Genomic DNA, 27,326 nt, shown 5'->3' with positions numbered 1-27,326 from the left:
AGTAGTGCTAGGGAAGCTATGAGAGTAAGACTACATGATAAGGATGAAGGGGTGGGGCCAAGAGGGACAATTCCTGGCTACCCACTACCCTCTGGTGGCTAATATGTGCACTGCACAAGATCTAGTTTGCCCTCTACAAACCAGCAGACTTAAGAGGTCCTGTGAAGCCTCAGACACATACTGGCTTTGTGACCCTGGGCAAGTCACTTAAACCAGTCTGCCTCAGTTTCCTCATCTGCAAAATGAGATTGAAAAGGACACAGCAAACCGTTCCAGTATCTTGGCCAAGAAAACCGCAAATGGGGTCACAGAGTCAGACACGACTGAACAACAAAAAATTATACATAGATCTCAAAGTTTCATACCCTCCTATTCCTATGGCTTGTCCCCATCACCCCTTTCTTAGTCCTATTCTTAGGCTATATAACCTCCTAACATCCCCTCTGTTCAATTCAACAAATATTAAGTACCTATTGTGTTTATTCCTTCCTAAAATTACTTGGTGTTAACATCAAATATAATATTTGCATATCAGCATATGTCTTATATCGACTAGCAGACATAAGTTCCTTGAAGACCACAACTGCCATTTTTATCTTTGTATGTCACCAGGGCCTAGCACCCTGCTTTGCCACACAGTAAGTGATTAAGAAATGCTTACTGACCTCCAGTAGTTTTCAGTCTATGGGGCAAGACAAGACTGCATAGTAGAAAGAGTATTGTATTGAGTCAGGGGACCTGGCTTCAGACCCTAACTCTTGCTCCCCTAAAGTAAGACAAGCCACTTAACTTTCCTCCTTTGCAAAATGTGGTTGTCGGCCTAGATTATCTCTATGATCCATCCAGTCCAGTTCAGACATTTATTTTTCATTGTGTCCAAGTACATTAGATTGTTGTTCAGTATGTTGGAGGTCAGAAACATCTTGGAAGGGAAGGATCACTTCTAGTGGGGAGGTTCAGAGAAGACTTCTAAAACCCAGACATTCTCCATCTTCTAAGTGGCCCCAGCCCTAACTGTCCAGTATGTGAGCTTGAGCTTCAAGTGACGCATATGAGGTTGATTGGCTGGTTTATCATACTTTGAAGGGCAGTTCCTGGAGGAGGAAGCTTGAATGAACGCTAGTTTCGGTTCTGTGGGACCTGAAGCCCATGACTCTGCCTCTCTGGGGTTCTTCACCCCTAAAGGAAATCCTGAGGGGAAGCAAAGTTGAGGTCATAGTCCTCTTCCTATGACCCTGGTGGCTGGGTGGTCAGGTGACTGGTCACTTCCCTCCCCCTCTCCCCTTCCCAGAGCATCTAAGGATGTGATTTCAGAGGAAGGGAGAGGTAAGTTTTACTGCCCCAGATAATATTGAGAAGGGGAGGGGAAACTGGCCTCCAGCTGAGGGACAAGAAAGCTGGAAAGAAAAACTCAGATACTAGCAATGGGTGTTCTGTTAGCACCCAATATATCGTTTAAAACAGGCTGCTTTTTTTTTTTTTCGTGTCATGATGGTCTAGAGCATCTATGGCAATGTGCCCCATTCTGAGTGCCGTGTTTAAAGAAGAACATTGGGGAAAGTCTGGTGTATCCAGAGAAAGGTGATGATGAGGGGGGGAGCCTTCCACCACTGCCATATGAGGAATTGGTTTAAGGAACAGGGCATGTTTCACGTTGGAGCAGAGAAGACAGAAAGGGGACTCGAAAGGGCTGAGAAAGGAGAAAAGAAGGACCAAGGTGTGAAAGGGGGAGGGGACATCTCAGCTCCATATGTGGCAGAACTTCATAGGTGAGTTGGGCAACCTGGGAATACCTCACTTTCACTGGAGGTATCCAAAGGCTGGGTCTGTTAAGGGTGCTCCAGACTTCTAATACCCCTAAAACAGAGTGGGATTCTTAACATTTTATGTATCTCGGACCCCTTAGGCACTTCGGTGAAAAGCCTACAGACCCCTTCTCAGAACAATGATTTTAAATTCATAAAATAAAATATTTAAGATTACAAAGGAAACCAATTACATTGAAATAGTTATCCAAATGAAAAAAGTTCTTGGGATCCCCGGTTAAACCCCACCCTGCACAAAAGCTCAGACTGCCTTCCCTACTGATGAGGGAAGGGCTGGGGGTCTCCTTTGCAGAGTGCCAATATAGAATCCTAGTGGGTATGAACTGGCCAGAACTGAAGCTTGGGAAGCAGGAGGACTGGGTTCTAGTTCTCCATTCTGCCAGTAACTTGCCATGTGACCTTGGGCATAATCCCTCAGAATCCTAGATTTAGAGCTGAGGAGGATCCTTAGATTGTCATCATCTGGAGACCAGCGCCTTAGTTTTACAGAGGGGAGAAACTGAGGCCCAGAGAGGGAAAAGGATTTTGTCTAGGTCACACGGGGTGTGAGACAGGAATCAGGTACTGAGTCCCCCAGGACACTCTTTGTAAAAGAGGGTAGGACTAGATGGTCTCTAAAGACTTCCAGTTTATTCAAACCATGCCTCTGGGGCTTGTGGAGAGGGTAGGAAAAGAAGAGGAGGAGAGGACCTTTCACCAGGCTGCCCCGCGGCTGCCCCTTTAAAGCGTGCCCCCGCCTCTCCTCTCCCTTCCTCCTATGCAAATAAAGCAGCAGCGCGGAGCGAGAGCGCGCGCCTCAGGCCCCGGCGCGGGGTTGGGGTGGTTTGTCCCCTCCCGGCCGCCGTCGCCGCCGACATATTGTCCGCAAGAGCGGCGGCGGCGGCGGCGGCGGCGGCGGCGAGGGGAGCGCCGGGGGAGGAGATGGGTGAGTGGTGCTGAACCAGGGAGCAATGGACCGGGCTAGGTGAGGTTAGATTGGGGCTGGCTGGGGCGGAGATGAGGACGTTGGGTAATTGGAACATCGAACCACAGCTCTCTTCAGACCGGAGTCGCGCGCCGGGTGTCGGGAGAAGGAAGAAAAGGGGAAGGGAGGGGAAAGAAGGGAGGGGGGCGTGCTCCTCCAGTTCGGGGGCGGGGCTTAGATGGGGTGGGCGGGGCCTGGACCGGGAGCGTTGCGGTGGGGCCGGGGCCTCTAGAGTCCGGGCGGCAAGGGTGGGGCTTGCTGGCCGCGGGGCGGGGCCTCAGGAGGGGCGGGGCTACCCCTCCCTCCCGGTTGCGGACCGTGCCTTCCAGGCTCCTCTCATTCTCATGGTTCTGCTCTGTGTTTGGGGACGCAGGAGGTCGGAGAGGCCCCAACAGGACGTCCTACTGCCGAAACCCACTCTGTGAGACGGGTCCGAGCGGTGGGCCCGGGCACGCCTCCAGCTCTTCGGTCACGGGCGTGCGGTCCAGGGCTAGGTGAGCCACGCGCCCCCCGGGGGTCACCCCAGGGCTGCGAGATGTTAGGGGGGAGCCGAGGAGTGAAGGGGCTCCCCCTGCTCCTCAGGGTCGACACTAGGAAGGAACTATTCTTATCCTTAAGGTATTAACAATTATAATAATAACTAACCTTTATATAGCACTTGCTGTTTGCCTGGCACAGTGTGCTAAATCCTTTATAATTATCTCATTTGATATACTTTATCTATAGCGCGGCCCATTTTTGCCAGCCTCCCCTTCCCCTCACTTGCATACCTAGGACCTTGGGCCAGTCCTCCTGTGTCTTCAGGGGGGAGGTGATCGCTCTAGGTGGCTGCTTTAGCAAAGGTACCCACTGTGTGGCCCACGAAGGACAGTGGGAGAAGCAGAAAGCTCAAGATGGCATTCACTGCTTTCAGAGAGCTCACAATCCAAAGGATAACAAGTTAAGTGCATTAGGGCATTGGGGATTAAGTGCATTAGAGAGTGGGAGAATCCTTGAGGAGGCAAAGTTTGAATTGGACTTTTAAGCATAGGTAGGAATTCTGTACATTTAAGAGAAAGAGGGATTGTGTTAGGTTAAGCAAAGAGGGAAGGCACAGGAGGGTGGGTGCACAGGGCATTTTTGAGGGTGCAGATAATGTTTTAGTTAGTGTGCATACCCTTCATTCTTCACCCCTGGAGGATGGAGTAATATGAGATAAAACCAGAAAGGGCTGGAATTTGGGCTTTACTGAGTAGAAGGTAAGGGGGCCAGTACAGAGTTTTGAGCAGGGATGACTTGGTCAGATCTGCAAGTAAGAAAGCTTGCTGCGGAATGGGAAGGACTATAAGGACAATATTGCATCCTCCTGGGGGGATGATAGTTAATCAACTAGCACTTACTATGTGCCAAGCACTCTGATAAAGAACCTACAAGTAGGGTGGTAGAAGAATGAATGGGATGATATGAGAGATGTGGAAGTGAATCCAAAAAGATTTGGTACCAGATTTGATGTGAGCAGGGAGAGAAGTAAGATGTACTACCAAGGTTTTTAACGTGGCAGACTGGATGAATGAACGCTTATTCCCCAGACAGAAATAGGGAAGTCAGAAGAAGGAGCAAGTTTCAGGATAAAGACTTTTATTTTAGACATACTGAGTTTCAGGTGCTGGTGGGAGATGTAAGTGGAGATGGCAGTTAGATTATGGACCTCTACCTCAAGAGACTGTGGCTCCCTGGTCACCCCTTCCTAATGTTGACCCCCTCAGGAGCAGCTCAGGCACAGGCCTCTCCAGTCCCCCTCTGGCTACTCAGACAGTGATCCCCCTTCGGCACTGCAAGATCCCAGAGCTGCCCGTCCAGCCGAGCATCCTGTTTGAACTGCAGCTCTTCTTCTGCCACCTTGTGGCTCTCTTTGTCCACTATATCAACATCTACAAGACCGTCTGGTGGTACCCGCCTTCTCACCCGCCTTCACATACCTCCCTGGTAGGTTCCTGCTCTGCTTGGGTTTCCCATCTGGATGTTTGCCTGGAGTCTCAGCATTCCCTCCCAACTCCGATTACTACTTGAGGACCAAAACACTCCCCCACTTGTCTGGCTCTACTCCCCTCCCTCAGAGCTGAAGGCTAATACTTAAGTTGGCCTACCTCAGTTTCCTCCTGTGAAAAATGAGGGACTTAGACAAGATGGGCCCCTAAGAGCCGCTTCAGCTCTGACGTTCCATGTGATCTACTGACATGAAGCCTGTGTAGGGAGTTGTGTGAGGGCCAGATCCCCGTAGAGTACATTTTATGTCCTCCACCTGATGCCACTGTATTCTCAACCCATTCTGTGCCGCTGATTTGTAAAGTAATCGTGGGCAGAGTGAGTTTCTCTCTTTGAGTATCAGTTTCACCTTTTATAAAATGAGGGAAGTAACTCAGGTAATCTCTTAGGTCCCTTCTGGCTTTCTAACTTTTCTTCTGTGATTCTACCCCTGAAGCAAGGTGCATAGTACCTGGGTGGTTGGGAGGAAATTTTACAAGCCCTCAACAGGTCTGTAACTGGGAGTTATTGGTCTTGTTTGTGGGGAGGAGGGCTCCAGCACTGCCCTGCATCACCCTTGGACTTGTTTCCCTAACAGAACTTCCACCTGATTGACTTCAACGTGTTGACCGTCACCACCTTGGTGCTGGGTCGACGGCTCATCGGGGCCATCGTGAAGGAGGTAATTTGCTCTATAAAGGGTTGCTCTTCTTATCCATGTCTATGTTCTCATCTACTCCGGTCCCCCAAGGTAGCTGCCACAGTTCCCTCCGTGGCCTGGTTTTGCCCACTTCCTCATGTGGTCCCAGCTGGGATCTTACTCTCCCCTGCTGGGCTTGCTTGGAGAAGAGCTGAACAAGTGATCTCCCTTACTAAGGTCAGCTCCATGGGCTTCTCAGAGGAGAGCTTAGCACTGTGTTGGACAAGCTTGTTGGTGTAGGAGGAAGAGCCTTGGGTTTGGAGTCAGAGGATCTGGGTTCAAATCCTGACTCTTCTACTTGTTAGCACTTGACGAAGTTACTCAGTCACTCTGGGTCTCCTATTTCCCCATCTTTGAAAGAGTCCAACCTGGACTCGATCTCTCTGAGGCTTGTCCTTGCTCCAAATCCTATGATCAAGGTAAAGAGGATGGAGATCCCTTTTTTCCTGATTCCTTTGGTGTGGGGTCATGGGCTATTTAGGAAGCAGGGAAGATGGGAAACTGTGACACAGAAAGGACTGGGCACCCCTGGGAGAGGCATCCTAAGTGATGAGCATGCCTTCTGTCCTCCCATCTGCCAGGCTTCTCAGAGCAGCAAGGTCTCCCTCCCACGCTCAGTCTTCTTGGTCATCACTCGCTTTGCCGTCCTCACCGGGACAGGCTGGAGCCTGTGCCGTTCCATCATCCATCTCTTCAGGACCTACTCCTTCCTTAACCTCCTTTTCCTCTGTTACCCGTGAGTGACCCTTTTCCCTTTCCCAGCTCTCATTCTCCCTGCAGGGGCTCATTTATAGTGTTTTCTCCCTGGAATAGATATGAACATGAAGAATTAAAAAGTACTATAAGACCCTTAGCAAGTCAAGGTCGGGGGCGGGATCTGTCACGGGCCCTGGCCGTGATGGAGGTCGGGAGGGAAGTGGGGGTGGGATAAGGTGGGATAAGGAGACTCCGGGGAAGGGGAATCCCTTGGAAGAAGCAGCGTGGTGTAGTGGGAAGGACCTTGGATGCACAGGGCTTCCTGAGGATGAGATGAGGTCATAGACATCAGGGACCTTTATAAATGCCAGCTCTTGTTATCCAGAGTCAGATGAATGGCCTTGGGCCAGTGCCTTCACCTTTGGTCTTTAGTTTCCTAATTTGCAAAATTAATGTTTAGGATTAGGTGGTGTCTAAGGTCCCTCCCTCCTGTATAACCGTGATTATCCCCACAGTCTCTTCTCCTCCCTCCTGCCCCAGGTTTGGAATGTACATCCCGTTCCTGCAGCTGAACTATGACTTTCGAAAAACAAGCCTCTTCAGCCAGGTGGCCAACATTGGTCCTCGGGAGGCCGGAGGCAGTGGAGGCGGCCCTCCTTCACGGGGCCGGGACTACCTGACGGTTCTGAAGGAGACATGGAAGCAGCACACTCAGCAGCTGTACGGTGCTGAAGCAATGCCCACTCACGCCTGCTGCCTCTCCCCTGATCTCATCCGCAACGAGGTGGAATTCCTCAAGATGGACTTCAACTGGCGCATGAAGGAGGTACTGGTTAGCTCCATGCTCAGCGCCTACTACGTGGCCTTTGTGCCAGTGTGGTTTGTGAAGGTAGGTGCAGCCGTGGGCAGCGGGCACTTCCCCCTCGGGAGAATGCATGAAAAGACCCCAGTATTATGTGTAGGAAGCTTCCCTCCCAGCCCCTGTGGCAGGTGCGCTGCCTGCGGGCTCACTCTCAGCTGGGTCTGGTCTCTACTTTGAGTCAGAGATCTGTAGCACTTCTGGATTCCCAAAGCCCTGCACTCACAACCAGCCTGTGAGGCGTAGGTAAGATAAGGAATGTTAGCCCAGTCTGACAGATGAGGAAACTGAGGCTCATGGAAGGGAATTATTGACTCAGCCAGGCAGGGTCACACAGCTATCAGTGAACCTGGGAATCTGCTGCCTCGAAAACCAGCTCTCTCCCCTCTGCCAAGACAAGGTGGTATCAAACAGCTCTAGTCGGCATCTAGTCCTTATTTTACTAGATTAACCTGAGCAGGAAAGCAGTTTACCTGGATTTCAGTAAAGCCTTTGCCAAGGTGTCTCATGCTCTCTCTTTTTAAAATAGACCCTGCAATCAGAACCATAGGGCTCGAGCTCGAAGGGACCTTAGAGATCATTTCATCTAAACTCTTAATTTTGCAAATGAGGTAACTGAGGCCCAAAGAGGTTAAGTGATTTGCCCAAGGTGTAACACAGGTAGTAAGTGGCAGAGCCTGGGGATTTGAACTTGGGTCCAAGGACTCCAAGTTTAGCATTCTAAATGCAGTGCTCACTACATCATTTTCTAGTATTCCCTTCCTCTCCTTCCTTTCTCCCTATCCTCTCCCCACTACCCAAATACTTCCTTGTAATCAGGGTAAATCTGAGCAAAATCCACCCAACAAAGCAACTTCGCCTGACAGTGCATGTGGCATTGCACAATTCTGGTCTTTCTTTCAAGAGATAAGTGTGTTTCATGATCTGCTCTCTTGGATCAAGATTGGTCATTTCAATTCATCTGACTTCTGAAACATTTATGAGTTATTATCACTTATGTTATTTTTTAATCCATCTTATATTGTTCTCTAGATTGTACTTTCTCTACTCTAAATCAGTTCATACAAATTTTCCCACATTTCTCTGAATTCCTATAAATGGGCACCCGATTTGTTTCAAGTTTTTTGATACAACAGAGTGCTGCTGTGAATATTTTGTGCTATACGGGCTCTTACTTTTTGTCATTGACCTCCTGGGCCCAGTTGGAATCACTGGGTCCCAACTTAGTGATCTTTCTTGCATAATTCCTGGATTCCAAAACAGTGGGACCTAGTTCAAAGCTCCACCGACAGTGCAGTAGTGTGTTTGTCTCCAGATGGCTCTTCCAATACTGACTGCTTTTCATCTTTACCAGTTTTCAGGACATGAAGTCAAATATCAAAACTGTTTTAATTTGCATTTATCTGATTATTAGTGATTTAGAGCATTTTTCATATGGCTTTCGATATTTGTATTTCTTTCATATTATCTTTTTGAAAACTGGTCATATTCTTTGCCTACTTAGCATACAGATTAGCTTTTAGTCATCAATCTGTCAATTCCTGATGTGCTTTATTTTTTTAAGTTTTATTTATTTATTTTTGGTTTTTAACAGTCACTTCCATAAGCTTTTGAGTTTTAAATTTTCTCCCCCTTCCTCCCCAAGACGGGGTGCAATCTGATATAGGCTCTACATGTACATTCCTAATAAACATATTTCCATATTAGTCATGTTATAAAGAAGAATTAGAACTAATAAGAGGAACCACAAGAAAGAAGAAACAACAAGAAAAAAAAGCAAATGGTATGCTTCCATCTGCATTCTGACTCCATAGTTCTTTCTCTGGATGTGGATAGCATTTTCCATCATGAGTCTTTTGGAGTTGTCTTAGATGCTTGCATTGCTGAGAAGAGCTAAGTCGATCAAAGTCAGTCATCTCACAATTTGGCTGTTACGGTGTACTATGTTCTCTTGGTTCTGCTCACTTGACTCAGCATCAGTTCATATAAGTCTTTCCAGGTTTTTCCGAAGTCTGCCTGCTCATCATTTCTTATAGCACAATAGTATTCCATTACATTTGTATACCACAACTTGTTCAGCCATTCCCCAGTTGATGGCCATCCTCTCAATTTCCAATTTTTTGCTACCACAGAAAGAGCTGCTATAAATAGTTTTGTACATGTGGGTCCTTTTCCCATTTGTATGATTTCTTTGGGATACAGTCCTAGAAGTGCTATTGCTGGGTCAAAGGGTATGCATATTTTTATAGCCCTTTGGGCATAGCTGATATGCTTTAGATGTCAGATTTTTATTAGAGATATTTGAAAAAATATTCTTTCCCAACATATTTCTCTTCTTCTAGTTTCATTGGTTTCATTAGTTCTGTTCATGCAAAAGCTTTTTAAATTTTATAAAGTCAAAATTGTCTATTTTGTCTTTTGTGATGTCTCCTGTCCCTTGTTTGCTTATGAATATCCCCCCATCCATAGATGTTGAAAGGTGCTTCCTTCTCTTCTCTCATTTATTTATAGTGTGGCCTTTTCTGCAAAAGACATTTATTTATTGTCATGTTATTATGGTATCTCAAGCTCTTCTTGAGAGACAAAGTGGTAACAGGTGTTTTCAGAATTGGTTGAATGACCGAACATATAGATGAGTTATTAGCAGTTCAGTGTAATCTTAAAAGAATGGTCTTTTGGTGGAGTGCCTTAGAGATCTTGTACTTGATCCTGGGCTATATAACATTTCAGTCAGTAACTTGGAAAAAGGATATATGATGAATGCTGCATTAGATTTGCAGGTGACTCAAAGCCAAGAGAATTTATCCAGTTCTTTGTCCAATAATCAGGATCCAAGTAGGTCTGGACAGGCCAGAACTTTCTTCTAAATTGAATAAGATGAAATTTAGTAGAGATCAATATAAATCATATCCTTGGGCTCAACAAAGTCAGTGTCACAAGATGCTGTGAGAAGAGGCAGAACCAAAAAAAAAAAAGTCATTGGGAAGATGTAGTCATCATTTCCTCTGATGAAAATCTGAGCCAGGAGTTGAGTGGGTCGGGTGAAAGGGTGAAAGCCATGTAAGAAGGGGAAAAAAAATCTTTGTATCAAATATCTAATCAGGGTCTGATAGCCAAAATATGTACACAGCTAATAGCTATATAGAAGACAAGGGGCCATTTCACTTAGTGATCTTATCAGCTTCCTTGGGTTTAGTTATCGTCTCTGTGCTGATGATTCTCAAATCTGCTTATCCAGCCCTATCCTCTCTCCTTACCTCCAGATTTAAATCTCCAACTGCCTTTTGGATGTCTCAGATTGGATGTCTCATCAACATCTTAAATTCCACATTCTTCTCACCCCAAACCCTTTTCTTGCTAACTTCCCTGTTACTGTTGAAGGTACCACTATTCTCTTCTGTCATCCAGACTCAAAACTGAGGTATCCTCCTGAACTGAGGAGAATATTCTCTCATTTCCCATCTCTGGTCTGTTTCCAAGGGTTATTGATTTTATCTTGCACTATCTCTCAGAATGTGCCCCCATCTCTCCTCTGACACTGCCACCACCCTGATACAGTCTATTATCACCTTATGCTTGGACTATTGCAGTAGCCTGGTTGGTGGGTCTGCCTGCCTCGAGTTTCCCCCTACTTCAGTCCATCCTTCACTCATTTGTTAAAGTCATCTTCCTAAAGCACAGGTCTGGCCATATCACTCACTGGACCCATGTTGAGTGGTATCTTATCGCCTCCAGGATCTGATATAAAATCTTCATTTTGGCATTCAAACCTTTCATAACCCGTCTGTGCCCCCTCACACACACATGCACCCCCTTTTCAGGCTTCTTATACCTGACGCCCTCCCCCAATTTACTCTGTGGTAAGTTACACTGGTCTTCTTGCTGTTCCTCAAACACGACGCTTCTCAGATGCATAACATTTACTAGCTGTGTGACCCTGGGCAAGTCACTTAACCCTGATTGCCTCACCAAAAAGCAAAAAAAAAAAATTCAAACACAACACTTCATTTTGTGACTCTGGGCATTTTTACTGGCTGTCCCCCATGCCTGGAACGCTCTTCTTCATCTTCACTTTCTGATTTCCCAGCTTCCTCCAAGTCCCAGCTAAAATCCCATTGTCTACACAAAGCCTTTCCCAGTCCCCCGAATTCTTATGCCTTCTCTCTGTTGATTATCTCCAATTTATCCTGTCTATCTTCTTTGTACGTAGTTGTCTGCATGTTTTCACCAAGCCGCCTCTGCCCATCAAATGGGGCACAGTTAAGTAAATTGTGGTACCTGAGCGTAACGGAATTACTGTTGTGCTGTAAAACAAACAGTGACTCTGATGAATACAGAGAAGCTTAGAAGACTTCTATGAACCGATGCAAAGAGAAATAAACAGAACCAGTAAAACAATACACATAATGACTATGGCATTGTACATGGACAGAACAACAATATCAATCAAAACTAAGTGCTGCAAAATTAGAATGACCAAGCATGGCCCCAAAGAATAATAATAGTAATAATAATAACAACTAGCACTAAGACCTACAGTGCTGGAAGGTTTGCAGAGCAAGCTCATTTGATCGTTACAACAACCCGATGAGGTCGATGCTGTTATTATCCTCATTTTACGGATGGGGAAAATGAGGCAAACTTAAGCGGCTTGTTCGGGTCACACAGCTAGTGTCTGAGGCTGGAGTTGAACTCAGGTCTTCCTGACTTCCAGGCCTTGGGCTTTATCCACTGTGCTGCCTAGATGCCAGAGAAGAGATATGAGAAGGCTTCTTTGCAGAGGTGGAGGATCATGGATATCAAAAACAGCTTGTTAAATACGTGGGTCAATTCCACAGAACCTCTTCTTCTTTTTGAATATTCATTATTATAAGGGATGACTTTCTGAGGAGAAGGGAAGGTAAGAGATAAGATGAGATACAAAAACAGAAGATGTCAACAAAATTTTATTTTGAGAGGTATATTAGTTGTGTTGAGGCAGCCAAAAAAAGCAAAGATAATATTGGGCTGAATTAAGAGGGCCCCAGTGTTCAGGACTAGGGCAGTGGTAGTTCTGCTGGACTGTGCTTGGGCTGGGTCATGTCTGGAGTATTGTTTTCAGTTCTAAGAAATACACTGACGAGCTCTCTGGGGAAAGGCACCTAGGATGATGGGGAAAAACCCAAGATCATAGGAAGAATGATTTTGAAGGAACTCGTGGTTAGCCTAGACAAGAGACGGCTTGTCGCAGTCAAGTTAGCTGCTTTCTGGCATTTGAGGGACCACCCCTTGCCTGAGGGATTATATCCATTTTGTTTGATCCCAGAGGTAATGGGGGGAAGAGGCAGACAGGATGTAAGGACAGAATTCCTAACAGAATTGCTTCAAAGGGGTGCAGACTCCCTAGAGATGTTTGTGCAGAAACTGGATAACCGTGCTCGTCCACTTAATTTTAGAAAGGATTCTTGTTCAAGATTGAACTGGATTGGCTGCCTCTGAGGTCCCTTCCAGTTCTGAGATTTTGTGATTCTGGGACCTGGTTTACCACCTTTCTGACCTTCCTCCCCTTACGTCTTCAGTTTCTTTACCTGGAAAATAAAAAGATCATAGCAGGTGATCTCTGAGGATCCTTCTAGCCCAAATCCTGTGGGAAGCTGGCTTTCTCCTTAAGGGGAGGCCTGGGAGCTGGTGAAGAGGCGGGCCCCGAGAGGATGGGTCCTCTCCTATTTCCTGATGCCACCACACTTTCCTCTTTGTCTCCTTGCCCAGAACACCCATTATTATGACAAGCGCTGGTCCTGTGAGCTCTTCTTGCTGGTGTCCATCAGCACCTCGGTGATCCTCACCCAGCACCTCCTGCCTGCACACTATTGTGACCTGCTCCACAAAGCTGCTGCCCACTTAGGCTGCTGGCAAAAGGTGGATCCTGCCCTCTGCTCGAACGTGCTTCAGCATCAGTAAGTGGGGGATGCAGGGAGGCCAAGGGGAGGGGCGAGCAGGATCTCCCACCCCAGCTGAAGGGAGCTCAGCCACCTCCAGCAGACGGGGAAGGGGGCGAGGGGCTCATGGAGGGCTTGTGCCTGTGATCTCCAGAGTTGTAGTAGGAGACAGGACCAAAAAAGCACCCCCTCTGCCAGGCTGAGGCTTCTGCCAGAGACGCCTAATAATTTCCGTTTCACCTAACTCGAGGATTCTCAATGGGCAGTGTGGCAGAAAGATGGCTGGATTTCCATTCTGAGTTCCTGGATTTTAAACTCAGTTCTGCTGGTGTGTGACCCTGGACATGTCACTCCAGGCTTCAGGGTTAGATTGATTGATTACATGAGCCCTAAGGTCCTTTCTGGCTCTAGAATGATGATAGCTAACATTGCTATAGCACCTACTACGTGCCAGGCACTGTGCTAAGCACTTTAAGATTATCATCTCATTTGTTCCTCACAACAGCCTAGGGAGGTAGGTGCTATTATGATCTCCATTTTATAGATGAGGAAACTGAGTCACACAGCTAGTAAGTCTCTGAGGCCCAGCTCTAGCTACTGTGCCACCTAGCCCTCTCTAATCTGTGGAAACAGAAGGAGACTTTCTCTGCTTGGCTCCAGGCTTAACTAGGGGTCGTGGATTAAGCTCTGGACTTGGAGTCACCAATGTCTGGGTTCAGATCCCTCCCCAGACTCATACTAGCTGTGTGAACCTGGACAAGTCACTCAACTGCTCTGTGCCTCAGTTTCTACACAGGTAAAAATGAGAGGGTTAGACTTGGCGGCCTTTAAAGATCCTTCCAGATCTAAATCTATAACGCTAAAAAGTTGTTGAGGCAGATTGAGGGAAAATTTTGTACGCCCTTCCAAAAGTGAGCTAGATGTCCCAGGAGAGAGGACATCCCAGGTGTTGAGCGGAGGCTGAGGGGCTGCCTGTCAGCAGTGGTGTGAAGGAGATTGCTGCTCAGGAACAGTGGGACGCCGTGCCCTCTGAGAGGCTGTGATTCTGCACTCTGGTCATGTGCCTGTTTTACAAATGGAGAAACATCACCATCGTCATCATTTCCCCTTCTCTAATCCATTAAGGTCTAAAGAACACTTTCCTCCCGGCAGCCCCCTTGGAGGGCAGCCCGGATGATTCTCATGAGTCTCGTTTTACCAGTGAGGAAGAAGGCGCTAAGGGTTAAGTGATTTGTCCGTATGCATGCGTCAAGCATGTGTCTGAGGTGGGGTTTGAATCTTGGTCTTGTGACCCCCAGTCCAGATTCTCAGTTTCTTTAAAGAAGCTTGTTTTAAAGAGGATCACTTCCAGATCTCATTCGCTGTCACGTAAATGCCACCGTGATCTTGTCCGTTTCTTATCAGACAAAGCCGAGTCATGTCGGGATAACTGATATGTATGTACGGTCAGACCGAAGCTTCTCTGGTTCAGTTGAGGACGTAAAAAGTTTCTTCTTACCCTTAGCACATCTGGATTCCAGTCATGAACTTATTTATTTTAGAAGAAAAAGTTTAATCCAGATCTCCGATTCTCAAAAAGGAAAATGATTTAACATCTTCTTCTGAACGCAGTGCTGCCCTCACCCCAGGCTCCCTGATCTAGATCTGACACCCTTTTTAGCACTGCTGGTGATGGGAGAGAGTCTCCTTCCACCATCATTAATTAAGCACCTACTGGGTGCCAGTCCGACAGAGAACAAAGCAACCTCTGATCATAAGGGGTTCCTATTCTACCAGGGCAGAGGACGAGTATGTGTAGAAATCTAGAAATAGAGGCTGGGGCCAGGAGTGAAGGTTTTAAAAACAAAGAGAGATTGTATTTGATCCTAAAGGCAATAAAAGAACCATTGGGGCTTATTGAGTGGAGGAGTAAGATCTGCATTTAAGGAAAAATCACTTTGGCAGCGTTGGGGAAAATGCACTGGAGTAGGGGGAGACTTGAGGCAGGAGACCAGTTAGGAGACTATGGAAACAATCCAGGCAAGAGGTTCCGAAGGCCTGCACCAAGGTGGTATGTTTGTGAGTAGAGAGAAGGGGCTGAGTACGAGATGTTGTGGAGGTAGAAACAGCAAAACTTGGCAACTGATTGTCTTTGTGGAGCGAGACAGGGTGAAGAGCAGGGAGAATGCCAGTGTTGCCAGCCTGGGAGATTGGAAAGGTGGTAGTGCCTTCAGCAGGGGTAGGGGGGTAGGACTTAAGTGAGGTTTTCCTGAGGCAGAAGGTTTGAATGGGGTATTTTGCCTCAGCCTTGAGTTACCAAGCATGTATTAAGTGCCTGCTATCTTCTAGGCACTGTGCTAAGAACTAGGATGACAAAGACAGGCCAAAACAGTCCCTGCTCTCAAGGACCTCACAGTCAAATAGAGTCTCAAACTTCCGACCAACCCACTGAATAGCCTGAGTCTATGCCCTCAACCCCCGTTATAGCCCCATTTCCTTCTACGTGGAGTAAAAGCAGCGGGGCCTTGCCTAGTCAGAAAAACCTAGGCTCAGGTGCTCCCCTCAACTCTCAAGAAGGCAAGTGACAGGGAGACACCGATCCATTGGCAGAAGGAGGTTCCCTGAAAGGACAAGTCTGGGGTTTTTAGAAAAGGTAGTATGGGATCTCAGAACTGGAACGGTCTTCAGAGGACATTCAGACCAACTCATTCCTGCTCCTTCTATGATGCCCATGAAAGTGGTTATCCGGCTTTCTCCTGAAAGCCGCAACAGGGTCACCGTATCACTCCCATTCCATAGGTAGTTATTAAGTGCCTGCTGTGTGCAAAGAATTGTGTTAGATGTCAGGCAAGATTCAGAGCTAGGGAATGCAGGGTAAGTCCTTGTGCCCCGGGGATGCCCAGTCCATCATGACCAATACACAGAATGGTGTGAGGGTGCCGTGGGAATAGATGACTACTAGCCGAGGGGATCAGGGACGACTGCCTGGAAAGTAGGATGGGTAGAAATTCAGTAGCCAGGAGATGGGGAGGGTGCAGACAAGAAAGCAGGAAGGGTGTACAAGAAAGCCAGTCTTCCATTAGTGTAGAGTATATGGAATTGTGTAAAAAAGGATGAAAAGTTAAGGAAAGTTCAGATTATAAAGGGCTTTGAATGCCGGGCAGAGGACTTTCACCTTTGGTCTGTAGTCACTAGGGAGCCTTTGAAAGGTTTTGAGCCAAGGAGTGACATAACCAGGCTTGTTCTGGCTGCACATGACTGGTGTATTAGCATGTATAGAGTGGGCTCTTTAAAGCCCCTATTGGGTGCAAATGAGGGCTTATGCTAAGTTCCAAGTACTGGGCAGTGTAGGTAACAGCTCTTGTTCATTCTGGCTTCTTTCCCTGCCATATCACACTGCCAACTGAGAGTTGACAGAGACCTTGGACAGCGTTTAGTCTGACCACTCTGCCATGCAGGTGAGGAAGAAGGGATGTGACTGAGGTCACCTATCAGCTCACTGGCAGAGGCGGGGCCATAAGCCAGGCCTTCTCTCTCTTAGTCCAGCATTATTTCTCCGTCCCCTTCCTCCTTCTTCATCCCAGCCTCAGTGCTCTTGAGCTCTCATCCCCATAGATAGGTCCCAAGCCGCTGGACAGAGGCATGGGCCTGGTGTGATAGGACATTGCTGGACTTTCCCCACAGGTGGACAGAGGAGTGCACGTGGCCACAGGGTGTACTGGTGAAACACAGCAAAAATGTCTACAAAGCCATTGGCCACTACAATGTGGCGGTGCCTTCAGACGTCTCCCATTTCCGCTTCCATGTGAGTGTTTTCTCTACCAGAAAATGGGGCATGAAGGGTGGGATGGGTGTGGGTGGGGCAGATCCTGCTGCCTGAGACGGGGAGCCCCACCTGAGGATTCAGGTGACTCACTTGTCACATCACCCAGTGTTCAATTCCATAAATACAGTGCTGTGTGTGTTCCGGTGCTGAGTATCTAAGTATTTGGGATACAAAACTAGATCAGACCTTTGCGGCGTTGTAATCTATTGTAGTAGATGAGGATACACCTGCACAAATAAATATAATGCAAATGAATATCTTGTGAATGCATAGAAGAGATATGAACAGTGTGCTGTGTGGAGAGAGCAGAGGGAAAGGTCATTGCCACTGGGGTATCCCAGGAGGCCTTTCTGGAGGAGGAAGCATCCTAGCTGGGTCTGTCCAAAGAAAACCCTTGTGGAACAATAACCCCTCCCCTCTGCTAGTTTTTTTTTAGCAAACCACTGAGGATCCTCAATATCCTTCTTCTGCTTGAGGGAGCTGTCATCTTCTACCAGCTGTATTCACTGGTCTCCTCAGAGAAATGGCACCAGACCATTTCTCTGGCACTCATCCTTTTCAGCAACTATTACGCCTTCTTCAAGCTGCTGCGGGACCGGCTGGTACTGGGCAAGGCATACTCCTATTCAGCCAGCCATCGCCAGCCCGAGCACAAGTTCAGTTGAATCGAGGCTAGCTGGGCCATTTCAGGAGGATGGGGTGGGACTGGGGGGGAGGGAAGAAAAAAACAACCAAAAAACCCACAAAAAAAAAATCAGAGCTCTGTATTTTTGTTACGACTGTTCTTTCTTTGATAACTGATGTAATTAAAAGGAGAAAAGAAATGACATATTTTTGTACTCCCAATGACCCGTGTCTTGTGGTTATTATAAGGTGGAGTCAGGAGAGGGACCTCTTAGGACTCTGGGTTGGGAAGGAAGACACCTGGGTCCCAGGGCTCCCTAACGTCTGACTTCGCATTCTTCCATTGAGGACAGTTGTTTCAGATATCCCTGTGGTTCAGTTGTTAGGAAGTTAAACCAGAATTCAAAACACTTGGATTAGAGTGGGCTGCTTTGGTAGGTAATGAGTTCTGTATCACCAGAGGTCTCCAAACAGAAACTGGCTGGCTGGGTGTTTGGGGGAGGGTATAAAGGAGGGTTTCTATTTAGGTACCAATATCTTTGACTAGATAATAACTAACAAGCCTTCCAACTCTTGAGATTCTGATTGTAATCAGCCATCGTTAATTCCCTGTGTGACCTTAGGCAAGTCACTTTTCATCTCTGGGGCTCAGTTTTCTCATCTGTAAAATGAACAGATTGGACTAGAAGATCTCTAAGGGTGGGTCCTTCTAACTAACATCAGTCTCTGAATGCTGAGCTCCTGTCCTAAGAGTGCACATGGGGCATATGTTGATATTAGATTAAATGTGTTTATGTTTAATGTGAATTAATTTTGTTTTGATAACTTCCTGACATTCCTTAGGATGAGGCTATACACACAGGTGTTGGAAAAGCAGTTGAAATCACAGCATTACAGAATTTGCTGCAAATACTGTTTTTAAATAGCAATATGACAAGAATACCACATTTTGAGTTGGAGCCAGCTCACTTCCTGTGAGATTTTGGGCAAGTCACAGATCTCTGGGCTCAACTTTATAAAATGACAAAGTTAGACTAACAGGTGTTCTTAACCTGGGATTTGTGAATTTGCTTTAAAATATTTTTATTACAGTACTTGTTTCAGTTTAATTGGTTTCCTTTTTTAGGAATGTGTGTGTGTATGTATACATACATATACTAGTGATTAAAAAAAGTGACAATCTCTGTCTTCAAGGACCTTACTTTTAAAAAAAAAATGAGGGGGCAGCTAGGTGGCGCAGTGGATAGAGCACTGGGCCTGGAGTCAGGAGGACCTGAGTTCAAATCTGGCCTCAGATACATAATACTACCCAGCTGTGTGACTCTGGGCAAGTCACTTAACCCCAGTTGCCTCACAAAAAAAAAAAAATTTTTTTTTACAGTTTTCAACATTTGCTTCCATAAGCTTTTGAGTTTTCAATTTTCTCCCCCTCCCTCTCCTCCCTACTCCCCAAGACAGCATGGAATCTGATATAGGCTCAACAAATACATTCATATTTAACATTAGTCAGGCATGTTGTAAAGAAGTATTAGAACCAATGGAGGGGAATCATGAGAAAGAAGAAACAAAACAACAAAAGAAAAGGATCAAATAGCCTGCTTCCGTCTGCATTCAGACTCCAAAGTTCTTTCTCTGGATGTGGATAGCATTTTCCATTGTCAGTCTTTCGGAGTTGGCTTAGATCTTTGCATTGCTGAGAAGAGCCAAGTCTATCAAAGTTAGCACACAGTGATGCTGTTACTGTGTACAGTGTTCTCCTGGTTCTGCTCACTTCACTTTGCATCAGTTCACGTAAGTCTCTCCAGGTTTTTCTGAAGTCCGCCTGCTCATCATTTCTTATAGCACAATAGTATTCCATTACGTTCATATACCACAACTTGTTCAGCCATACTCTGATTGATGGGTGTCTCCTCAATTTCCAATTCTTGGCCACTACCAAAAGAGCTGCTAACAATATTTTTGTAAACATGGGTCCTTTTCCCATTTGTATGATCTCTTTGGGATACAGACCTAGAAGTGGTATTGCTGGATCAAAGGGTATGCATAGTTTTATAGCCCTTTGGGTATAGTTCCAAATTGCTCCCCAGAATGGCTGGATTAGTTCACAGCTCCACCAACAAAGCATTAGTGTAAGGATCTTACTTTCTAGTGGGGAGAGATAAATAGAGTGGAGTGGTAGCCAAGGAGGAGTAGTTCGAAAAATTAAATGGATGATGAGTGGAGCCATAGGGCAGTTGATTGGAATATCCTGCAGTAGCAGTGATTGATTTGGTTATGGTCATGATGGTGTAGCTTGGGTAAGAATCTACCAATTACAATGGTGTGGTTATTTCATTGGACAAGTAATTTTCATACGGTTTTTTTCTTGTGACAACAATAATTATCTGAGTGTGCCTCTATGGACATTAGGCTAAATTGGAACCTCTGGACTTGTCCAGATAAAACTGGATACAGCTGATGTATTCCACCTTAGTTCTCTGTCAATTGAGTGCTTGAGTTCTGTGCCATACACATGTGTTTCATTTGTTTCGCATTCTGGTTTTAAAGAATGGCTGTCACTCCAAGGAAATGTGCAAAGGTCTCAAAGAGCACACATCAATGACTGTTAGCCATATCCCAGCAGTTACTGGTGTCATTCAAGGATTATTCAAGTCCCACAGGGAAATGCAGGATCAATTACACCAAAACACAGAACAAAGTGTTGCTGGGGGGAAAAAAATGACCAAGAAGTGACAAATTGCTGCAAAATCGCCTAATTAATATTCAGAAAACAGGCAAAAGGGAAAACACATTTTTTAAAAAGGACTCACTGTAGCTATAAAGGGAAAAAATGGTGGTATAGACAATATAAAGATTAGAGTATTCAATATTGAAAAAAGATAATTTTTGTTTATGAAGCATACTTTTTCCTTCAGGGTTATAGCAAAACCATTGTCAGAAATCCAGAAGAGCCTGTTAGGTCTGGGCATTTTTATCAGAAGTCTTAAAACATTCTTTTGAAAAATAAGGGGTTTTTTTTGTTTGTTTTTTACTTCCAGTAGGACTTGAAAGACTTGTCCTGATTTAGGGAATCATGAACTCTAATAAATATACTGACATAATGAAAAGCAGGATTACTCTGGAAGTGCAGGGAATTTCAAAATGGAGAGAAAATACTACAATACAATTTTATATCATGTCACATAATGAAAAATTTGAGATATCGATCCAAGAGATGGAAATAAACCTACTTCAGTTGCCTGTGAACTCACCTGCCTTACACCTAATTGGAAAGGAATGGGCTATAATCAAGGAGAGACTTGGAAAAATGAACTATTTGTCAAAGATATGGTTCTTATCTAATGAGATAAAAATTGAGTTTCATGATGAATTAACATGTCAAAATCTTGTGAGCTCGGTGCCAAATAATGTAAAACAAGGAACTGCAGCAAAAGGAGAACATACTGCAAATTAAAAGTTAAAGTGTAAAAACATAATATGTTATGTTTATACACTGTCCCCATTAACTTCCACAGAATTCCCTGTGTGACCTGAAACCTCTCTTCCATTTTCTGGGCCTCCATTTCTTTATTTGGAAAATCATAAAGTCCATCTCTAATGACCTAATGATCTCTAACGTCCCTTCCAAGTCCAAAATCCTAGGATTTACTCTTTTCTTCATATGAAACCATATTTCTTCCATTCATTTTACTTATGAAATAGGGGAGTGTTGGGGGTAGGGGGTTGGGGAGGCTAATAAGCATCTTCATGAAATAAAATTAGTTTTCCATAAAAATTTAAAAATGTTTTCAGCACCACATTTGAAAGAAAAATTATGACCTGAGTGAAAATAATCTTCAATATAAGCTGGAAAAAGAATAAAAAAGGACTAGAGTTGAACACCGTCTTTTAGTCTGAGTCAACGTTTGTTATTTATTAATCTCTCCGGTTCACCCTGGTACCTCTCGGTCACCCTCCTGTTCAGCTCAGCTTGCAGGCAACTTTTGAGGCCCCAGCAAGAAAAGCAAAGTGCCAAAGTCAGTGAGTGTTACAAATTGTCTCCGTGATAGAGACTTTTCAATTCCTGTGTCCTAGAGAGTTAACAGTTATTTTTCTCAACTGTGTTCAAGATGTTAAAACCTGACCATTTTGCATTACGTGGGAAAAGGGAGGGGGAAAAGATCCCTTACCACCTTATCCCTCCACTTCTCAAACCATCCCCCACCTCCTCAAACCACCACTAATCTCAGGCAAGTATTGAAAGGGCTCGAGCAGAAACTGAGTGTTTGAGGCCGAGTTACTGAGTCCATTAACTCAGTAAATTATTTTTGACCGGAGAAAGGAGGTTGAGGCAAGGGGAAGGAGGGGGTGAGATTAGGAGTTGGGGAAGTGGAAGGGGGGAAAATTAGAGTGAAAGATAGGAACATGGTAGCAAGCATCAATAAATATTTTTTAAGCACCTACATTGCCTGGCTAAGAGCTGGGGGTTATTGTTTGTCCTTCATTCTCAAAGAGGACCGAGACATCAGGAAGGTGATGCCATGACTTTGTAAGTGAATTGGATTTAAGTGAGGGAGGGCTGTGCAGTCACCAGCCTCACTTTCTCCCCCACAGCCATCTGGGTCCATGACCAGATATAAATCAGGACTACTGGAGATGCCCCTCCCCCCCAGCTAGGGATTCAAAGAGGCAAAAGACAGCCCTTGCCCTAAAGGAGCTTACAATCTAATGGAGGAGACAGCATGCAAACAAATACAAAGCAAGATATATACAGGATATATACATGACTCTGTGGACAAACTCCATGGGGTTTTCTTGGCAAAGATATTGAGTGGTTTGCCATTTCCTTATCCAGTGGATCCTTTTTGTTTGGCTATCAGAGGTTAAGTGACTTGTCCAGGGTCACACAGCTAGCAAGTGTCTGAGGCTGAATTTTAACTCAGGCCTTCCTGACTCTGGGTTCAGTCTATCCACCGAGCCACCTGCTGACTCCTATAGAGGATAAACAGCAGATAATTAACAGAGGGAAAGCACTGGAATTAAGAGGGGCTGTGGAAGGCTTCTTGTAGAGCAAGTAATGTGGTGGGAGAAATACAGGATGGTGTAATTGTATTGAGAGCACCCATCAATCGAGCACCCAAACAACTAGCGTTTATTTTTATTTTTTTGGCAGTTTTTTTATTTTATTTTTTTAACATGTGTTTTTAAAACTTTGGATTACAAATTTTCTCCCTTCCTCCCTCCCCACCCACCCTCATTGAAAAGGCAAGCATCTCCATACAGGTTATAGATGTGTACTCATACAAAACACTTCCATAGTAGTCATGTTGTGAAAAACTACAACAAGCTTAATATAAGCCAGTGGTAAGTGCTGGCACACAGTAAACAGTAAATACCTGTGGACTGATTGTTGACTGACTATTTAGATCAGGAGTTCAAATCCTCCTGATTTACTTTGTTCGGTGTTCCAGTTGTGTCTGACTCTTTGTGACCCCATTTGGGGTTTTCTTGGCAAAGATACTGGAGTGGTTTGCCATTTCCTTCTCCAGATCATTTGATAGATGAGGGAACTGAGGCAAAGAGGGTGAAATGACTAGCCCGGGGTCACACAGCTAGGCAGTAGCTTAATAAACACTGAGTGACTAGATGATCCCTAAAGACCTGGAGTAAAAGAAAGGAGTTCAAATCCCAACTTGGTAAAGGATGATTCGGGGGGGCCCCTCTCATTCCCGGGGGGCTGGACTTGTAGCTCTAAACACTATGGTCCTAAGAAGTAGCGCTTAGTGTGGATCAGAAAGAAACCATCCTGGTCTTTTTTTTCCAATCTTGCTCCGCTCCCGCTCCCGCTCCCTCCCTGCAGGACGCGGCCCCTTTAAGCACGCCCTGGCTACGTAACTTAAGCCGCTGAGTTCGGAGCGCGTTCCAGCGCCCGACCGAGGCTGAGGAAGTTTGTCCACTTGGGGCCGCCGTCGCGCCGCGCCGCCATATTGTCTGCTGGAGCCGCCGTCGGAGCCGCCGCCAGAGCCGCCGCCAGAGCCGCCGAGGTGTCCTGAGGGAGCGGAGCTGCGCCGGGATGGGTGAGTGCGCGCGGGGGCCGAGAGGCCTCTCCCCACACGGGCTGGAGGCGCGACTCCGGCGACCCGGGCCGGACGCCGTGTGAGGAGAGGCCGGGGGCCCCTCGGGCCGCGCCGAGGCGGGGCTGAGCCGGAGCTGGGGCTGGGGCCGGGGCGGACGCCCCTTCCTCCCTGCCGTCGTCTCCTTGCTTCCCCCGAGGGGGCCGGGGACGCCTCCCTGAGCGCTGACAGAGGGGGCTCGCAGCCTCCGGGCCGTGCCTCGGCCGTCCCTGCTCGGGGGAGTGGGTGCCCTTCCCCGGCTATTCCCCCTTCAGCCTCCCGGTGGGAAGGGACGAGCCTCCCCGCTGCTCGCCGCCCGGGACCCTCCGGGGGAGGCAGCGTTGATGCTCGGCCTAGACCCTCCTGGGCGAAGACTGGTCAAGCGCCTCGCTCCGTGCCTGGCACGTGGTCGGCGCTTAATAAATGCTTATTCCCCTCGCCTGGCCGTCCTCTGGGAGACCTGTAGCTCCCCCCTCCCCCTCCCCCTCCCCGCTTGTACTACTGCTACTGCTGCTGTTGCTGCTACTACTACTACGCATTGATAGACCGCTGTAAGGATGCCAAGCACTTTTGCATAGATTAACTCGTTTGACACATTCCCCCCCATCAACCCCAAACCCTGTAGGGTTGGTGCTCTCAATGGGTGGCACCACAGTGGATGCAGAGCTCGACCTGGAGTCAGGAAGATCGGAGTTCAAATCCAGCCTCAGACACTTGAGAGGCGCTTAGTCTCTATCAGTCTCATCTGTAAAATGGAGAGAATGATGGCACCCCACCCCCAGGGTTGTTGTGAGGAAAAAAAGAGATATATATGTAAACGTGTTTATATATGTGGGTGTATATGTGTATACACAAATATGTATGTGTGTGTGTGTGTATACATACATACACACATATATGCTGTTTGGGTTTTTTAATCCACATTATATAGGTGAGGAAACTGAGGCACAGAGAGGCTAACATGTCATTCCCTGGACACCTAGCCCATTACGTGTGTTCAGTGTGATGCTTTTGTTGGACTAGGGGAGATAAATTAGTTGTAGCTGGGGCTTCCTGAGTAATTCAACTAAGAAATTGATCCCAGCTTTGATATTCCCCTTACCACTTAGGTGAACTCATCTTCTGGAGCCAAACCGTAGTACCTTGTACATCACGTCAGTTCTGAGTGCTTGTTTGAGTTTGAACCTTACAGGTAAGGAGAATCTAGTCAGGTGAAAAAACCAGCTCGGGGTCACACAGCATGAGTGATGGCTGAGACTTTAAAGCAGACCTCTTGACTCAGACTTTATGTTTCAGAACCTGAGGAAAAAACTTGCTAGTGTTCTTAGTTCAAATATAAGGTGAGGAAGCATGGATAGACAGATAGAAGTCATTCTGAAAAAGATCTGAGGGTTTGAGTGGCCTGCAAATTCAATACAAGTCAGTAGTGTCATGTGTCAGCTAGAAAAGTTAATCCCTTACCCCGGCTTTATTAAGAGTGGAATAACCTTTGAAAATAGGGAGGCTATACATATACCACACTCTGCCCTTATCAGACCTTATGTGTGCAGTAGTGTATTTAGTTTTGGACACTACGGTGTAAGCAGGATATTGATCAATTGAAGAATGTCCAGAAGTAGATAAGTCAGCTAGGAAAATAAGGAAAAAATACATTTATTAAGTGTAGCACAGCCTTGTGAGGTAGATGATATTATTAGCACTCATTTTACAGTTGAGAAAACTGAGGCAGAGTTAAGTGACTTTCCCAAGGTCCCACAGCTAGTAAGTGTCTGAGGCTGGATTTGGCTTCAGGTCTTCCTGACCAGGGTCAGTATTCTGCATACTGTACCATCACCTACCTTGTTGCCTATAAAGAAAGGTTAAGAAATAGGGCATGTTTAGGAAAGGTTAAGAAATAGGGAAAGAAGATTTGGGGGACATGATGTCTCTTTTTCAAGCATGTGGGGAACGGGTTAAAATTTGCTGTTTGGCCTCTCAGCAGAACCAAGAGAAGTGCCTGGAAGACATGATGGACTCCCCCTCTTTGGAGACTTTCACACATCGGCTGGACAATTGCTATTTGGGGGAGTGGCCTTACTTTTGTGAATGGGTCCAGGTAGATGACTGAGTCTGTGATTCCACTTTGTGTCTATCCTCTTGTGCCAGTATTCTCTGAGTAATCAGATGGAGCTTTTGGAAATGTGGAACTGAACCGGGGAAGAACTAGTCCAATGCAGGTGCAACAGGTTGTAAAAATACTTCACTAATAGAATTGAAAGTTCCACCCCTGCCCTTTGTTGGTACGGTCGTTTTGGATTGAAATCTTACAAAGTGAAGAAGAGATTAAACTGGGTCAGAAAGTATTTACTTTTCCTTGAGAGCAGAGAGGATATCTTGGTTCTCTTAACTGGCAAGTGCTCTTGGGCTCCTCTTGCCCATCTAGTCAGTCAGCAAGCATTTGTTAGGCATTTACTGTGTGTCAAGCACTGCACTAAACCCCATATCCAGAGAAGGGCAAAAACATGTTCAGCAAGTAGGCCAGGATAGCTGGAGCATAGGATTGATGGGGAGGGGGTGCATTAAAGTATCAGAAGACAGAAAAAGTAGAGAGGGACCAAGTTGTAAAGGGCTTTCAAAGACAAAAAAGCTGGCTTCCCAGCCGTCTGCAGGACAGGTATGTTACTGCTGTATTGTGTGAACAGGTGTATTGATTAAGTAGTTATCATTTCAGTCAGTAAATCAGCTAGCATTTAACTAGGCTCCTAGTGTGTGCCAGTAACTGCTAAGTGCTAGGGATACAAAGGAAGGCAAAAGATAGCCTGCCTGCAAGAAACTCAGTCTGTGGGGGAGACAACATGCGGGCAACTATGTACAGTTAGATATAGACAACAAGATAAATTGAGAGTGATACTAGAAGAGAGGCATTAAAATTAAGGAGGACTAAGTAAGGAAGCCAGGTAAGCTAGGAGGTGGACTTGAAGGAAAGCATTCCAAATATGGGGGATAGCCAGTGAGGATGCTCAGAGTAGGGAGATGGAGAGCAGCAGGGAGCAAGGAACAGCAAAGAAGCTGGTGTCAATGGATTGCAGAGTACATAAAGAGGTAGTAAGGTATAAGAAGACTGAAAAGGTACAGGCCAGTTTATGAAGGGCTTTTAAAGCCAAACAGAAGGTTTCATATTTGATACTAGAGGCAATAGGGAGCCATTTAGAATTGATTGAATAGGGGGGTAATGTGGTCAGGAAGACTCATCTACCAGAGTTTCAGACCAGCCTCAGACACTTACTAGCTATGTGACCCTGGGCAAGTCACTTAATCTTGTTTGCCTCTGTTTCTTCAGCTGTAAAATAAACTGGAGAAGGAAATGACAAACCATTCCAGTATCTTTGCCACGAAAACCTCAGATGGGGTCACAAAGAGTTGGACACAACTGAAATGACTGAAGAATAACAAAAATGGTCATACTTGATCTTTAGAAATATTACTTTGACAGCTGGCTAAAGGATAGACTGGAGGGGGAGAATCTTGAGACTTTCAGGGAGACCAGCCAGCAGGCTATTGGTGAGAGGCCCAGATGAGAGATGATCGCTTGCACCAGAGCGTTGGCAGTGTCAGAGGGAAAGAAGGAGGCGTGTATGAGATGTTTTTAAGAAGGTGGAATAGATAGACTTGACAATTGATTGGATATCAATCAGTCAATCAGGAAGCATTTATTAAGCACCTGCATATGTGTCAGGCACTATGCTCAGGGGCTCGGGATGCAAAAAAAAGTCAGAAGATGGTCCCTGCCCTCGAAGAGTTCACAGTCTAGGGGGGAGACAACATGCAGACAACTATGTACAAACAAGCTATAGACAGG

At 46.0% G+C, this 27,326-nt stretch overlaps 2 protein-coding genes across 10 annotated transcripts in view; both read left to right on the top strand.

Annotated features, from left to right (window-relative positions):
* The first annotated feature begins 1,735 nt into the window (after positions 1 to 1,735).
* Positions 1,736 to 17,599, top strand: TMEM39B (transmembrane protein 39B). Of its 3 annotated transcripts, none has more exons than XM_027864789.1 (9): positions 1,736 to 1,769; positions 3,164 to 3,284; positions 4,536 to 4,755; positions 5,393 to 5,476; positions 6,076 to 6,230; positions 6,731 to 7,079; positions 12,798 to 12,985; positions 16,631 to 16,751; positions 17,198 to 17,599. In XM_027864789.1, the coding sequence occupies exons 1-9, from the start codon at positions 1,751 to 1,753 to the stop codon at positions 17,435 to 17,437; spliced, it is 1,497 nt and encodes a 498-aa protein (XP_027720590.1). In that variant the 5' UTR covers positions 1,736 to 1,750; the 3' UTR covers positions 17,438 to 17,599. The 3 variants fall into 3 exon arrangements, with proteins under 3 accessions (XP_027720590.1, XP_027720592.1, XP_027720591.1); XM_027864791.1 differs by having other exon boundaries at positions 17,209 to 17,329; XM_027864790.1 differs by lacking the exon at positions 1,736 to 1,769 and adding an exon at positions 2,731 to 2,751.
* Positions 17,600 to 23,383: 5,784 nt separating this feature from the next.
* The window catches only part of KPNA6 (karyopherin subunit alpha 6), a 59,268-nt gene continuing 55,325 nt past the window's right edge, over positions 23,384 to 27,326 (top strand). Inside the window, exons 1-3 of one of the 7 annotated variants that reach the window (XM_027864480.1) lie at positions 23,386 to 23,452; positions 24,598 to 24,680; positions 25,470 to 25,583. In XM_027864480.1, the coding sequence (XP_027720281.1) occupies positions 25,574 to 25,583 (10 nt within the window). In that variant the 5' untranslated portion in view covers positions 23,386 to 23,452; positions 24,598 to 24,680; positions 25,470 to 25,573. Of the gene's footprint in view, positions 23,453 to 24,597; positions 24,681 to 25,466; positions 25,584 to 27,326 lie in introns of all 7 variants that reach the window. The other 6 variants (XM_027864479.1, XM_027864484.1, XM_027864481.1 and 3 more) reach the window with 6 other exon arrangements.

This window comes from Vombatus ursinus, unplaced genomic scaffold, assembly GCF_900497805.2.
Source record: "Vombatus ursinus unplaced genomic scaffold, bare-nosed wombat genome assembly UNPS02014775.1, whole genome shotgun sequence".
In the NCBI taxonomy this organism is placed as follows: Eukaryota; Metazoa; Chordata; class Mammalia; order Diprotodontia; family Vombatidae; genus Vombatus; species Vombatus ursinus.
The sequence above is the reverse complement of the archived record's forward strand: the minus strand, read 5'-3'. Positions and strand labels throughout refer to the sequence as shown.